This window comes from Lonchura striata, chromosome 13 (assembly GCF_050655825.1).
Source record: "Lonchura striata isolate lonStrDom1 chromosome 13, ASM5065582v1, whole genome shotgun sequence".
In the NCBI taxonomy this organism is placed as follows: domain Eukaryota; kingdom Metazoa; phylum Chordata; class Aves; order Passeriformes; family Estrildidae; genus Lonchura; species Lonchura striata.
This window is the reverse complement of record NC_140715.1, coordinates 16,256,584-16,272,778: the sequence shown is the minus strand read 5'-3', so window position 1 is coordinate 16,272,778 and position 16,195 is coordinate 16,256,584. Positions and strand designations below refer to the sequence as shown.

General features: G+C 37.4%; 1 protein-coding gene across 2 annotated transcripts in view; it reads left to right on the top strand.

Moving 5' to 3' along the window:
• CLINT1 (clathrin interactor 1) overlaps positions 1 to 16,195 on the top strand; it is a 46,003-nt gene that overhangs the window by 21,294 nt on the left and 8,514 nt on the right. For both annotated transcript variants that reach the window (XM_021530738.3, XM_085591459.1), the window contains exons 2-8: positions 2,592 to 2,696; positions 3,364 to 3,460; positions 4,883 to 4,991; positions 5,850 to 6,014; positions 8,505 to 8,679; positions 13,502 to 13,745; positions 14,239 to 14,320. In XM_021530738.3, coding sequence (XP_021386413.2) covers positions 2,592 to 2,696; positions 3,364 to 3,460; positions 4,883 to 4,991; positions 5,850 to 6,014; positions 8,505 to 8,679; positions 13,502 to 13,745; positions 14,239 to 14,320 — 977 coding nt within the window. The remainder of the gene's footprint in view (positions 1 to 2,591; positions 2,697 to 3,363; positions 3,461 to 4,882; positions 4,992 to 5,849; positions 6,015 to 8,504; positions 8,680 to 13,501; positions 13,746 to 14,238; positions 14,321 to 16,195) is intronic.

Here is a 16,195-nt window from a genome sequence, read left to right as displayed (position 1 = left end):
GAAACTGCCCAGGATAAACTAGTCAGAGAGCCCCCCCTGGTGTCGGAAAGTGTCCTCGGATATTAAATTTATATCAATCACAGGAAGTCTTGGCAATCAAGCTAGTCACTTTTTCCCTTCACATCTGGACATAAATTATTTTTTTGCTGCAAAGGTCACAGGAATCATGGGTAGGGCAGGGAATGAGGGCCATAGAAAACATGGGAAAGGAAGAATAAAACTGTATTTCCACCTTTTTAGAAATGGTTATTTTTAAGTGACCTGGAATGATGCCAAACTATACAACAGTGAGGTTTTTTTTTTTTCTCCTTGAAGTTTACATTTGTTCCTGAATTAAATGTGGCTCTAAGATGCTTTGGTTTGGAATGGTTCATTCCATTAGATCTCAGCTTGGCATTTATAAAAGAGCTTTCTCTAGTTACTGAGAACAATAACTTTTCTGCAGGAGGGGTTTAGGAGTCAAGCATGTTTCTGTACTTAGGCTTAACTGCACCTTTTTTCTCTTGGCATTACTTAATTTCCCTTGTTTTCCTTCCGTTTCCCCCTCCAGCCCCGCTGCTGCCTTAGCCACGTGCTCTGAACTTTTGCATAGCCAATCCTGCCATTTATTTTGTACACTAAGTTTGCATCTCTTCAAGCATTTTCCATTCTTAAATTCTTCACTCTAAGAAATTAAGGAAATACTTCATTTTATGCTTCCCCCTCCCAAGTCTCCATCAAGTCTCTCAAACAAATGCTGAAGGAGGGGTTATAAAAACAAGCAGAACCTTTCTATTTAGTTCCCTGCCTTTCCTTGCTTTGGACAAGGAAGCCAGTGTTCTGGAAGCTGCAAATCCTGGAGATTTGGGGTTGTGTTTTTTCCACACATATTGGAAATAGAGATGGGCTTGGTTTACATTTGTATTGCAGTAAGGAAAATACCAGAAACAGAAGCTTGAGGTGTATTCAGCATAAATGAATTTGTAAAACCTTAATTGCTGTTGTTCCAGACTGCTGCTGTGTCCTTACATGCTTGTAGTAATATAGATAGGTTCTGGGAGCTTGCTGATTATTTATTCAGTCATGTAGCTTATGCTCTCTTTAGATACAAAGTTGAATAAAATCATACATCAGGATCTGACAGCAGGAATTCTCATGCTGAGAATCCAAGATTAAGTCCAGAAATTTTATTCTGTTTTAACAATTACCTTCTGTGTCCCCTTTCAGACTTAAGGGGATTTCATTCTTGTTTCTGCTGTTTATATCTCCCAGTTCCAAGATCTTTGCTATCCTTCTGCCAAATAAAATTGAGCAGGAGTTGCTTGAATGCTGCTTTGTGCAAACTCCTTCATGGACAGAGGGATAACTGTTGGGATCACTATTGAGCATCTTGGGGGTTTTTTATCCTTTTAGGTCATTCAGGTTCAGAAGAAGTTCTTAAGCAGCAAATGCTTTCTCCACAATGCACTATAAATCATTAGATCTTTCCTACAGTTTAATTAATTTTCTTGTTGTGGTTTGGTTTGTGTAAAAAGTACTCACATGGGTTTTTCTTAGCTTCTGAATCAGTTATGATGTACTTTTAAGTAAACTTTCAAACCTCTGACATGCTAGGTGTAAATGTGTTGTTTGAGTACACTCCAGGTATGAAGAGAAAGCAGAGACCAGCAGGTCTCTTTTCACTCCTGATTTCATTACTGGGGTGAGCCCTCGTGCTCCAGAAACAGAGAGTAATTTTCAAACCTTCTCACTATAAGTGAGGTTTTAGGGCTGCTCACTCACCTTAAAAGATTAGGGAAATGATTGTGTTATCATCTGGATGCTTTTAGGGGCACAAAGGAGGTTGCTGGGCTCATATGTTACCTGTTTTGAGGATTAATTAAGAAGAAATCACGTATTTACTATTTTAATATTAAGATCACAGAAAAAATCTTTTCCAAGTAAGGTTTTTCTGTGACCTCTAGAAGAGACAGCTGAGCTCCTTACAGTATTTGCATTGCTGTAATTGTGAGTGCTCTGCAGCTTCTCTTTTGCTGTTTTCCCGTAATTAATTAAATTCAAGCTAGGAAACAGACTTTCTAGTGAATCTCATCTCCCTTACTTTAGTCTTCCATGTGATTTTTTTTTTATTTGTTAGTTTTTCACTAACACCTGTTTGGTGATTTTCTTGATTTTTTTCTTGTAACGTCATTCTAAAAAAAATTGCCTCTGATTGAGTTATAAAGCCTCTTGCAAATAACTCTGTACCATTACAAACCTGTAAGCAAACCATACCTAGCTGCAGAAGCCATCAACTTTGACTCTGGTGGTTTGGTTTGCATTTTAATTTGACCCAAAGCCATTTTTACTGGACTAAATCCAGCTGTAATGTAATCCCCAGTTTCTCATCTGTATTCTTGAAGACTAATAGAATAGTAAAACCTTCTTAAAGATAACTTAAATGTGGTGTATAGTGTCCTCAGGGTGACTTGTGCACTAAAGCTGTTTTCTCTCCCACTCTGTAGAGGTATCTCATTAAGTGAGATCTGCTCTAGTGTCATTATTAAGTTTTCATGTGTTTCTCAGTTTTGATGCTAATCTTCATGTGTGTGAATTTTTTTCTTCCTTTGCAGCACCAATGTGGTTATGAATTATTCAGAAATAGAGTCTAAGGTTCGAGAAGCAACCAATGATGATCCGTGGGGACCTTCAGGGCAACTCATGGGAGAGATTGCCAAGTAAGTGATAATTTGACTCAGTGATGAAGAAAAGAAAGGTACATTTTATATAAGAATGTGAAATTTGATGCTAAATCAACTGCACTTTTCAGACTGATAATGCCCAAAAGTTGCTGTAAATAAAGTCTTAAGTTTTTTAATGCATAATTATAGAATGTATTGAAAACTGTAAAAAAAAAAATGAAGCCCAGGTATTTTTTTAAATTTTTTTTTTTTCATTTATGTATCATCAGAATTCTTTCAATATAGTTTATTTTTTAGAGTATTTATTTTCAAAGCGCTTTCTTGTAACTTCTACAAAAACAGCAAGACATGCTGAATTCCTCCTTGAGCTTTATTTTTAGTGTTAAAATCAGTTTGGAAGTTGTGTATTTGATCAGATGCTGTGGATATTAGGGTATTCATATTCAGCATTATTTTCATTACAAATTAGTGAAGGTTCTTTTACTCCCTCAGATATTTAGAATTACTCTTTTCTTTTGTAGTCCTGGGATGTAAATGACTTATCTAGGAGTTAAAACAGGGACAGCTTTTTCCCTTTAATGTCATCCGATGTGGCTGGGCTTAGATCACTCCTGCCATCTACTGCCAGCCCTGAGTGTGAACAAGCATGTGTGAACAGCCCGGGAAAACGACATTTCTCTGCTGCTTTTGTTCCATTCCTTAGGGCTACGTTTATGTACGAGCAGTTTCCAGAGCTCATGAACATGCTGTGGACTCGGATGCTGAAAGACAACAAAAAGAACTGGAGGAGAGTTTATAAGGTGTGTAAGGATCAGGGCTTGGGGCTCATGCAGTGTCCTGTTGGAGTTCTTGTTTAGATAATCCTACAGCACTTTCTCCTCTAGCAAGCTAGAATTTCTTCCCATAATGTTTTATAATTCTGTTGGTGAAGTTAAAGGTGTTTTTCAACACCTGTATATGGAAAAACCCACAGAATTTCTGGTATTAGAAGTACATTAAGATGTTAGTGAACACAACAGAGCAATTCAATTTTGCTGCTATTCAGGTGTTAGATTAGCACTCATAGTTTCAATTTACCCAAAGGAATTGCTATGAGCTCCATGAGAAGATGTTAAGTTACTGTGCTATCAGGAAAACATTTTTTGAAGGAATTCAGGAATACCTGAAATAAAATGCAAACTAATTTTAATATTCTGCCAATTAGTAATGCTTTAAAAGTTGTAGTTTGCCTTTGAGTGGGCCAAATTTCCTTGCATGATAGTTCTATGTCCTAATTGTGTTTTGGAAAAGATCAGTCATTTGCATTTTTCTTGTCTTTGGTACAGAAACTTTTTACTTGAGATTGTGTTGTGCTGCACTTAAAGTGGTGTTCAATGTTCACTGAATTATGCAAATATAACCTCCTTTTTTAGAATTGATGTATTAAGCTAGGTTATATTTTGTTTTTCTTGATGCCAGGATTGTAGCAAGGCACAAGTAATTCTAAAGCATGGTTTGTGCTTTTCACAGGTGCTTGATGTTTTGTAGTCATAGTAATTGTTTTCCCCGAAGTACAATAGGAATTAATATTTAATGCTATCACACATAGCTACTTATGTTATAAAGACTTCTTGGAATTGCTTATCAGGTTTGGATTGGTTGAAATAAAATGATAGTTTTAACCAATAAAGGCATTACTTCAGAGAAAATGCCTCATTTCTTTCTAGATATAAATCCTCAACATAGAGAACTGAAATGAAAGTATTATATAAACTTCATTTGTTTTGTCACTTGTCTAAAGTCATCCTGAAATGCAGTTTTGTATATGCATTGAATCCTGCAGAAGGCTTCCTAGATTCCTGTACAAGTTACCTTTCAGTGAAAGCCATTGGAAAATTGTGAACAAAAGAGGCAAAAGAAAGTGCCTCATTTTACAGGTTAACTTTTTCTCTTTAATTGCTACTGCTTTATCTTAAAACAAGCAGTAGCTGATAAAGGTAAGTACTTGTGATTTAGTAGTAACAAGCTAAAGTTTTAAAAATACAGTTTTGATAGTTTAAAGAGCAAAAGATTCATAAGAGGAAGAAAATTTTTCCATGGGACTCATATAATAAGCATGTATTTAAAAAGGGAAGATTAGTATTTACTAATTTGGGGAGGGGGGTAGGTTTGGGGTTTTTACAAAAAAAAAAAAAGGTAGAGTTTTTGTTCATGCAATCATAAGGTGCTTTGTATTTTTATAGTCTTTGCTGCTCCTAGCTTACCTCATAAGGAATGGATCAGAGCGTGTTGTTACAAGTGCCAGAGAACACATTTATGATTTGCGATCCCTGGAAAATTACCACTTTGTAGGTGAGCAATAGAAAAATCTTATAAGCAAATTAAAACAGTAGTTGGAGTTGTCAGTCACCTGAACCAGCTTAGAAGCTTCCCCAGTCTAATTAAAATGTGACTGTTGCCAGTTGTGTGAAGAGTGCAGAATCCAAGACGTGGGGCCCTAGAGTATTAATTAGTGAAGACAAGAACTTGCAGAAAAGACTGGCTAATAACAACAGAACCAACACAACATGAGTGTTGGGGTTTATATTAAAATATGCACTAGAGACTGGTCCCCTGTGGTGTCCATAAAGGAATAGCTTTAATCATATGGGAAGAAAAGGTTAGAGCTCCAAAACACACACATCTGTTTGAAGCTGGGTTTTTTTCCTCCTACCAAATAATATTTACAGTGCAAAGGCAGCAAGGCCAGTGTGTGTTTTGAATGTGAAAAAGGCTGGAAAGGAGCACATTTAGCTTATAGTACTTCCCAACTGAAAGCAATTTTTAGAAAAATCAGTTCTGCCATGAGACTGAGTTCTTGCAATGAAACTTGCAAAAACTGTTGTAAAAAGACTGAGGAAAAAGGGTGATGTTTTGAGGGGTTAAAATTGTTCAAGTGGAGAATGAGTTCTGTCTCGGTCTTAGTTAATCTCTCCTATGTTTAAGTAACACCATTCAGTGCAAACTCATTTATCTAAATTTTATGTTAATTAGTCCCTTTTAAATAGATGCAGTGGACCTCATGCAGTAGTCACGAAATCTTTGACTGTTGTGTTTATGATTCAAATTTTTTAATCAATTTGATTTTCAGTATTACTGCCTCTTACTTACTGTTTTCCTTTTTTCCTCCCATCTTCCATCCATCATCTCTGTCCTGCATTACCTGCACAGATGAGAATGGCAAAGACCAGGGGATAAACATCCGCCAGAAGGTGAAAGAAATGGTTGAGTTTGCTCAAGATGATGATCGACTTCGGGAGGAGAGGAAGAAAGCAAAGAAGAACAAAGACAAATACATTGGGGTGTCCTCAGACAGTGTTGGAGGGTTCAGATACAGTGAGTACTGGGCTGCCTTGGCAAGGATTGCCAATCCACTTTTGCTTTCCAAAGAATACTGTTTGGAGCCTTGAAATGCATCTGTGGATTTTGTGTGAGTTTGCTGGGGTTTGTCAGAGCTGACTTTACAGGCACCAAGTATGTTACTCCTTGCTCCCAGTCCCTGCAGTAGTGTGTAGCAGGGTTCTGAGCTTTTGTTGGGGCTTCCATCTGATGTATCCCAGCATGCCATCCATGATCCTGCTGCCAGTCTGTGTTTTCTTTGGCCTGAGTAAATCCTTGGCTGCTTTTAGTAAGGGGTGAGTACCAAAGTCCCACCCACTGGCACAAGGCTCTGGTTTGCTAGAATTGGTGATTTCTTTGAGTTTACTGTAAGACCTCAGTAGTAGCTGTGCAGGGCTTAAACTTCACCTGTTTGATGCTTTCTGGGTGTTTTGCTTTTCTTCTCTGTGAGCCTTCCACTTAGATTTGGTCCCTCCCGGTTTTGGCAGGTTGCTTCTCCCTTCTCCCTTTTCCTCATATGCAGAGTAGTTGAAAATTTCCAAGGCAGGCTATTTCTTGTTTTATTATATTCCTTTAGGCTTTTGCTACCTGCTTGGAATTGTGGTGATTCTCTTTTTAGGAAATACTTATGAGTCACTGTATTTGTACTTTGAGTACAGGTCCCTTTGTTCTTTCACTGAGCTTCTCTTTGACTTCTCTGTGCAGAGTCGTGATCTATCCTTGTAGGCTGGGTAGAATAATTTCTCCATGTGCTCTTTAGGTATCATTCAGGTTTTTTAATTTAAAGGACTAGTTTCTGTCTTGTATTTAATTTTTGTGGTAAAGGGTTTTGAATTATTCCTTCCTTTGTTGAGTAAAGATTTTTAAAAAGTCTTTCTAGCAACACAAAGCAAACCCTTTCCCAGGTGAGATTTCTAGTCAAAAATATTCTAATTATTTAAATATAAAATGCTTGTATTAAGATATTTCATTCATTTATTTTTGTCCTGAAAATACTGAGCGTCTAGTTGGTGTCTGTTTTAATTTTAAAATTACTATAGCACAAGAAAACCCCTCTAAAGGAATTTGCATTAAAATGCTTGAGAGCCTGACATAAACTGAAATAAGCCCATTTTATTCTCCTGCAAAATTTAACAGCAGTGCATTTCTGAGCAGTGTCTCCTTTTCTAATGATAAAGATCTCACTGAGTATCTCATGGATTTGTAGCAGATTCCCTACTGGAAAAGTTTTATGGATCTAAACAAATATCATTGGAGACTTGTACCTATGTCTTTACTAAGAAAATACACCCTATATGATATGAAGTTATCAAACAGGTATAATTCAAATTTTGCACCTTGTAATGCTGGAACTATAATTTTCTTTTTATTAAAATGGCTTAATTGAATATACCTTAAGCAGCACTTGAGCTTCATGTCAGTTGTATGTAACTTGAAGTAGGGATTATTTCACTGTTCTTCCTTTCTGTTATTCAACTTTACTCAGCCTAAGTAAAAAAAAATCACTATTGTTTCACATTTTTAAAAGATGTACAAAAAAATGGTTTGTATGTGTATAATAGCCCAGAATATAAAATTTTGCTTACAAATATTGTCTAGGAACTGAGCTGTTTTGGTTTCCTTTATACACCTATATTTTGAGCAGAAGATCTGATACAAGATCACAATACAAGTTGACGTGTGCAGTGCTTCTGATAGTCAGGTCTTTGTTAAAAATGTTGGTTTTTTCATGTGAATTAAACTCAAGTTGGCTGTGTCTGTACAAACAAGACTTTAGTGTTTTAGACTTACTTGATGGGATTGTACAACAAATGTGTTTTTTTTAAGTAAAACTTGCAGCTGTTTGTAATATAAAATACCAATATGGAGGTTTGGAATAGTAAATTAGAAGAAAAAGTTTTTGATTTCTTGATAGTAGTCCTCAGGAAAGATGTTCAGTGGCCCCTGAAAAGGTGAGTTTACTGCCTTTTCTTTTTTTAATCTCAAATACTTCTAAAACTTTTTCTAATTGCCAAGTGTGGAAAACAAAAACTTATTATGCACATTCTTTTAGTATTTTAGGACTGTGTTTGTGTATGAATGTCAGTGTATAAAACTTGCAGTGATTTTCCTGTGATCACACAGCTCACTGAGGAACTGTTCCAGAAATGCCATGTGCCCTTGCTGATCAGCTGCTTCTGCAGCCAGGGCTGCTTGTGCCTCGGGTGCTTCTCCAGCAGAGCCCAACAGCATCCTGATGTGCCGGGCATTGAATTTGTGTCATTGCCATAAACAATTGAGCCTTCATTCCTGCCACTTAATGATGGGCATTCTATGCTGTGCCTTGCTGCAATAGAGTTGATTCAGCTGAGGGAGCTTTGTTTGCTCTGTAAACTTGTGCAGCTCAGGTGTGTCAGGCATGGGGGCTTGAGAGGGATTCCAGAAAGGCCACAAGTTTTTTGTTTTCTTTTTTGGTGCCTTTAATAGTTCTTGTCTTTGTCTTACCAGGTGAAAGATATGATCCTGAGCCCAAGTCCAAATGGGATGAAGAATGGGATAAAAAGTCAACTTTTCCTTTCAGTGACAAGTTAGGGGAGCTCAGTGACAAGATTGGCAGCACCATCGATGACACCATCAGCAAGTTCCGAAGGAAAGATAGAGAAGACTCTCCAGAAAGGTGCAGGTACTGAAATTGTTTTAGCCTGAATTTATCTGTGAGATTGCTCTTAGGAAGCAGTTTGACATTGCTGGATATAAGCTACAATTCTCTGCCATTCTTTTTGTCTGTAGGGGGAAGCATATTTGAGTTCAGTACCTGCTTCCTGGGCTTCTGCAGCTCCCCCCAGCCTTGGGGAACAGTGTGGCTCTGGCAGTAGTTAACTGCTCTTGGCTGCCTTCCATTACTGCCCCAGCTGCTGGCAAAGCAGGGAATTTGGCTGAAATATCCTGAGCTTTTCCTTGTCTCAGCAATTCAGTGCTCATGTGCCAGTGTACTGAAGGCTGCCACTTAATGCTGCACACACTCTGAATGCTGGCGTGCCAAGGAAGAAAATTGAAATTGCTTTGACACAGTGCTGCTTCCCTGAGCTGGTCTCAGGAAGAACAGCCTGCAGGTGATTTCTTAAAAAAAAAAAAAAAAAGTCAATTTCAGTTGAGGCTTTTCAGGAAAATTCTTGTATTTTACATCTGCTCATTAAATTTCTTCAGTAAGGGAGAAAATCTACCCTGCTTTGACTATGGAAAGAACTTTACATCCGTCACACTTCAACAGGTGCATTGAATTTAATTATCTGGAGATCAAGTTTGTACTTAACACAATCTGAAATTGGTGTAGAGAAAGTGCTCGTTTATATTGGAATAGTTCCCTTTTGGGAAACAACTGAAAAATCAAATTTGCACTGAGATTTGATTAGTATTTTTTACAAGAATATCTTTAGATAGTCATATATATGAACATAAACATACACTTGGACACATCTGTGTGATGCAAAACTAAAACAATTTTGCACAGAAACAAAAAATAATAATAATGGCAGAATTTCTGGGGGAAAGCCCACGTGGTCCTCTTGCTGGGGCATTAATAAATCATAAAACTGGTATTCTTTGCACACATCAGGGTTCCCTCTTAGAACCTAATATCAATGGACTACAAAGAGAAGGGATCAGAAGAAAAGTAAACAATTTCACATGTAACAATGGTACATTTCTGTGTGCATTTCTGTACTTATGTTTCAAAAGCAACTTGTCCAATGATGTCTGCAGACCTCACCAGCCATGTTTTACATAGGTTATGTACAGTAAAGATTTTTTTTTTATCTTATTTCCTTTATTTCTGAATGGCTCCTGTCTCTACTTGTACTGGATAAAGTCTTGTATTTTTCTCTGGTGTAGATAGTAATTTCTGAAGTCTAATCTTTAGCAAAAGCAGCTTATTTTGTTGACTTCTCCACTGTACATCTCTGCCCCAAGTTAGACTGCTCTTTTTCTCTGGCTAATATTACATTTTACATTTTTGCTTTGCTCTCATAACCCTTGTCTCTTCTGTTTGATTTTTCTCCAATTTTTTTGGTCTATGTCACGTTCTTTTTTGTCTCAAAATGTATGAAATTTATGAAAGTGATAAACTTGACTCATAATAAAAAGAGGAATTTTGGAGACATACACAAGCAAAGGCAGTTTGATGCTTGCAGGTTATTCTGCTGTAAGAAGGAATTCAGGCTGCAACATTTCAGCCCCTCTAACATTGCTTTAAATCCCAGTCTGAAATTTCTTTTTCTCAAATCTTGGCATGGGGGTCAAATACCATGGAAGGGATTTTATCCAAGGGTTTGAGTGAAGAGGTTTATTTCTGCAGAAGCCATAAGAGGACGTAAAAAGATTGAACAGATGGTTATAGAATGTCTGTATTTATCCTTAAGGATACTGTAAATACATGCCTTAGTGCATGCTCTATTACCAAAAGACTATATTTAAATATTAAAGCTGAAGGTGGCATAAAATTTTAATTATCATATAACTTAGGCTCAAAATAACATTCTTTTGTAAATGCCTCTTGAAATCCCTGCATTTGTGTTTTCACACTTCAGCAATTTTTTTGTAGCAAAATATGCCAAAAATGTACTGGCTTATTTGTAGCCTGCTGCCATATAATAACAATTAAGTTGCCATTTCACTTGGAAAAGTGACTAAATGGTGATACTCACTCAGCTGGCAAATGTGCTGTTATGTTCTATTGTTTCAGTCTTAATAACTTTATAAACCATTATTGCTTGAGTACTGTAAAGCCAATAAAAGCCTTGAAGCACAAAGAATAAATGCCTTACCTGTGGCCAATAAAACCTGGAAGCCATGGTCTTTACACACCAGAACTTGGCCAAACTTGTGGATTTCTGACTTGCAAAGCCAGTGGCTTGCATAGATGGAAAAAAATGCTTGAAGGAAATAAGAACTTTACCAGAGACCTATATGATCCAAAATGATGAGTGTACAGTAGATTTCAGTGCAGCTGCTTTGCACAGTGAGATTTAGAGAAGCCAAGTCTGCTGCATTTTTTTTTTTCTTTCTAATTTAGATGAAAAATTCTAACAGTGTTATAGGGGAAATGGATTCTTTTTCCCAGTAATACATCCCTGTACAAGTGGTGGAAACCACAAGAGATACCCCATGGGGTGGGAAAGCCTCTTGTTTTCTTTCTTAGTGCTTGTTAGTTCTTAGATGAATAAACCAGCTGCTGCCCTGAGTCCAGCACTGCACACTGAAAATCTTATTTCTGAATTACCTGCAGACACACAGAGGTGGCTCTGAAACACTGCATTTTTTCCTAAGAATTCTTAAAACTCTGTTAATAATCCTTGTTTCTCCAGTACTCAGGTTGAGAGAATAGAAAGGAAGCAAAGCTTTCTCTGAAAGGACGCAGCAGCCATGTTTAAAGGCAACTTGTATCTAAAGAATGACTTTTATATTGGGGTGTAATTTAGATATACTTAGTCTCAGTAAACTGTTTTTGTTTAAGGTTGTTTAATAAATCCCTCACTACAAAAAACTTAAGGCAAAGGAAGAGAACATGTGTCCATACTTTGATTTCTCAAAGTTGTAATTATATATTTTCTTTCCAGAAGTTTTTTAATTATTTGGTATATTGCTGTAATTTTATTTTTAAGCTCTGTGTGCAATTCTCAGATGAAGCACTGCAATTTTACTGAGCACAGTAAACACACTTAGAGCGAACATTAATCTGTAATTTTTTGTTGTTGTTAATGTGACCATTAAAGAAAAATAAAAAGTGGATCTCCTGAGAGAGTTTGGAAGAAGTACAGGTTGTCATAGAAAATTGAATCTTGTAATATTTATTCTCCTTTCTGGCATATATGTTTAATGTCTTTCCTCAGAGGCTTTAGTAATTTATTTTGCTGTATATCACCAAAGACTGACTTTTTTCATTCTTGCATTAGTGAGATTGAGATACAGCAGTTCTGTATCAATCAGACTTTGCTTGTCACTTGTTTCCTCAGCCCATAGAACATTCTTGGACTCTGTAGTGTGGACAAGAAATGCATTGCAGGTATTAAATACAATACATGGATAGATTGAGCCTTAATTGTGTTGTCCTGGTCTTGGATTCTTCCAGCAGCATCCTCCACCCTCCTCCAGATCGTGTGGCATGGATGTCCTGTGTACACCATGATAATGTGCAGATCCCTCTGCTCTGGAGGCTCCTGTTAAAATCCTGATGTCACAGGTGGAGGTGTGGCTGGGGTCCCCTCTGTGCACACAGATGGGGCAGCAGGGCTGGGCTCACACTGCAGGGTTGAAGTGCTTTGATAAAATAAAGTTGAATGATGCCATATGAGCTCCCTTGAGCTGCTGATTGGTCAGCAGCTGTGAAATTTATCTTTTTAACAGTAAAAGAATTGCAAAAGGGAGTGAGCATCTGTGTTGAGTGATGTTACTGAACTGAGCCATCCCCAGTGGTGTACAGGTAACATGCACAGAGGAAATGGTACATGCAACGTGTTCCCAAAAAGCCACTATTGTTAGCAGAGAACAAAGGCTCCCCCCCAGAGTATATTGCAGTTACTGTCACATTCCTTCTGACAAAGGGACAGCCTTTCTTAAATTTTTCAGTTTTAGTATTCTAATGCATTATTAAAATATGAAACCCTTCCATTTTCAACTCTGTTGCTAAGGGAATTACGATTTCAAAATACATTCCAATGTATTTAAGCTTTCTCTACAGCAATTCTCACTGTTATGTACAAATCCTGATGGTAACAGGCAACATGAGCAGTGGTGGGGGCCAATTACTTTCTTTGTGAAAGACTTAAAATACAAAAGTAGAAAATGTAACAAATGAATCAAATAGTGTGCAACAACACCTAAAAAGTTTTTGCCTAAAAGGGTGATATTTTTATTCTTTTACATTTTGAGAACAACTCTGTGTGCTCTGATAATGGTAACATTGCATTGCATAATTCTGTAAGCAGACTCTTCCCACAAACATCTTAAAGAATATGAAAGCCTGTTTCCCTGGAAAAGGAAATGAGCTGAAATACAAATGGAGTTGTGCAAACCCAAAAGACAGTACAGAATGTGGTTCATTGCTTTGTCTCTTGGTGTAAGTACTGAGCACACCTGCCAACTTAACTTTCTGTTGCTGAAGTGTTACATAATGTGTGGGGGAGTTCCTGTCAGAAGGTGACTCAATGTGCTGGGTTTAAACACTGATTTCCTATTATCCTCTGTCGTGGACTTGCAGCTCATGCTTAACAAAATAACCTGCTTTTCTCCACTGCTTCTGTACAACAGGTGCAATGCTGTGTGGTGTGATGTGTTATGTAAGGGTGGAACAGTTCCTCTCTCAAATATAGGAAAAAGCAGCATTTTTATCTTGAACTGTTGCTACAAGAAACTGCAGTATCCAAAACTCTTGTAGCTTAAGCCAAATTTCCACTCAAGGAACTGAGAAGTCCATCACGAATGCTGTGCTATCACTTTTGTTTTTCTAGTGACAGTGATGAGGAAAAATCTAGAAGAGGAAAATCTCCCAAAGCTGAATTTAAAGATGAAGAGGAGACCGTAACAACAAAACACATACATATTGCACAAGCTACAGAAATTACCACCATCAGACAGAAACGCTCAGCAAATCCTTCAAAAACCATTGACTTGGGAGCAGCAGCTCATTACACAGGAGATAAAGCAAGTCCAGAGCAGAACTCTGCTGCTCATCCTGCACAGCCTACGACAAAGGTGAGACAGCAGGACAGCACATCATTTTGGAAGCTGTTTTCTTCCATCCTCTAAGACAATTTCTGATTTAGGGTAGGTTTTATGATGCAGCCTTCAAGAGAGCTGTTTTAGCAAAAATGCTTTGTTTATCACAGTTTGGAACAGTATAACTGCAATTAATTGTGATTGCTTTAAGGTGTAGAATTTCTTTAATATAGTTATTAGCATGTTTTGCTCTCTTCAGGACAGCAAAGAGCATTTTGGCATGAAGTGTTAAAGATTCTATGAAGCTGCCCACTTACTGAAAACTTACCAAATTCTTCAGTTATAAAAAACTACGAGCCTTTAGTTTTTCAGTATTTGATTTCACATTTAGCCACATGATTGTTGGCTTTAAAGCCAAATCTTCAAAGCAAAAGCAAACAAAATCCTTCAAAACCCCAGAAAACTTTTTAATATCATTTGATTGATTAATGACATCATGAGTTGAGATCTGTTGCCATTTCTTCTCCAGGCTGCTGTCCCCTCTGGCAGCAAGTCCTCTGATGACCTGGTGGACCTGTTATTTGATGGAGCCAGCCAGCCAGCTTCCACAGGTAGGTTTGAAGTCTGTTCAGTTTGAAGTCTGTTCCAGTTCTGATTAAAAGCTTGTTTGTTGCTAGAATAAAGTAGATAAATTGAGAAATGAATACTTGAAAAAATGTAGAACTGCCTAGAAAGAGCCCTTTGTAGGAAGGTACTGTGTGTGCTATTGCATGAGACTAATAAATGTTAGGAGCACAAAGATTAACTGCTAGATCACTCTGTCAGAAACTGTGTATGTAATGCAGTTATTTATAATTAACTCTAAAAGCAAGTGCAATCCATTCACATTCAAGCATTTCTCATGGTGCAGTTCAAAGGCTGGAGAGGTGGAGATGGATAATCTTCATGGAAGCTTTCATGTGGGGTATATGGCAGACTTGTTTGTCTTATTTTGTCTTGGCACTTGGTTAATCCAAACCCTAGAACCAAAAAGAAATTGCTACCTAAAAGTGAAATTATTCATTTTAAGACATATCCTTCACTCTCTAAATGTGTAGCAAATCTGTTCATCTTCACATGGACTTACACTTATGCTCTCAAAATTCAGATTCTTTTCAGGAGTGTGTTAAAATTCAGTGCATTCCTATGGGGTAGGAGTTCAGAGGATTGCTGCTTCACTTTTCAAAACCTAAGACATGAAATTTACACTTGTTATTGTGCTTACAGATTTCTGTAATCAATGGGTTAGTGGTGGCATGGAATAGAAAAAGAACTTCTGTGCACTTGTGGTCTGATGGCACAGTTGGGAGAAAGTGAACTGGAACATGAGACCACTCTGAGTAGCAAATAAATAGGAGCATTTCCTAGAGAGAAACCTTTCACAGACCTTCCCACTGCAGATGGGGAATGTCCCCTGATGGACAGGCTGGTGCTGGCACTGCAAAGGGTGTGTGAATCTCACTGAGCCAAGGGCCTGCTGGGCCCTTGCTTTAAAGACAAGGTGAAATGGCAGAGGCTGCACCAAGGAATGGCAGTTCAGAGTGGCTGGAGGCCACGACTGTGGCCCTGTGGCTGCAGTCAGGTATCTCTAAGGACTGGTCTTGCTCGCCCCTGAGTGAAGCTACAGCACTCCTGGGGTGTTGTAGGGTCACACCAAGGATTTGATTGTCCTGTGTGACCAAAACTGTGGCCATTCTGTGTGGCTGTGTGATTACTTTCATCACTGTGCTACCTCTGTAAGTGTTTAATACACTATAAAATATATCAAAACTACTACAGGGGAGGGAAACTTGTGGTAATTTTGTATCAGACATCTATCTTAATATTTTTTTTCTTGTTTTGAGTAGATCTTTAAAACTTTGCTCACTATTATTTTTTGGGAAAGTACACAGTGTTTTATGTCTGTTCTGAAATGAGTTAATTCCTACAGATTAAGAAATACAAGTCATTTAATGTGTCTATTTTTATGCACAAATGCATAAAATTTAAGGAACAAATTAATTTTGTTCAATTTCCTATTTTTTTAATTTCATGTACAAAGGTGTTCATTGTACACCAGAGTTACCACAGTTACATGAAAGTTAAAATCCTGGATCAGAACCACTATCCCAAGTCAATACTGAATTATTTTCAACATAATTCTTAGGGCAGAAAGATTTGGAACCTTTTTTGTTTTATATACAGCGTGTATGTTTTTATTTTTATAAAAATAAGATCTCATTGAGAGTAGATGTTTCCACTTCAAAATGAACCTCCCCATATTTCAAACAGAACTATGCCAGCTTCTGTATTACAGTGTATTTAAATCTTTCATCAGTTTAGCTCGTTGCTGTAGTCAGCCCTTATTCTTTTTTTTTTTTAATCTTTTTTTCTCCTTTTTCCAAAGCAGCATTTAGAAATGATGCAGAGAAGAGGCACATTACCAGCTGTCCTGCTAAATAACCTCT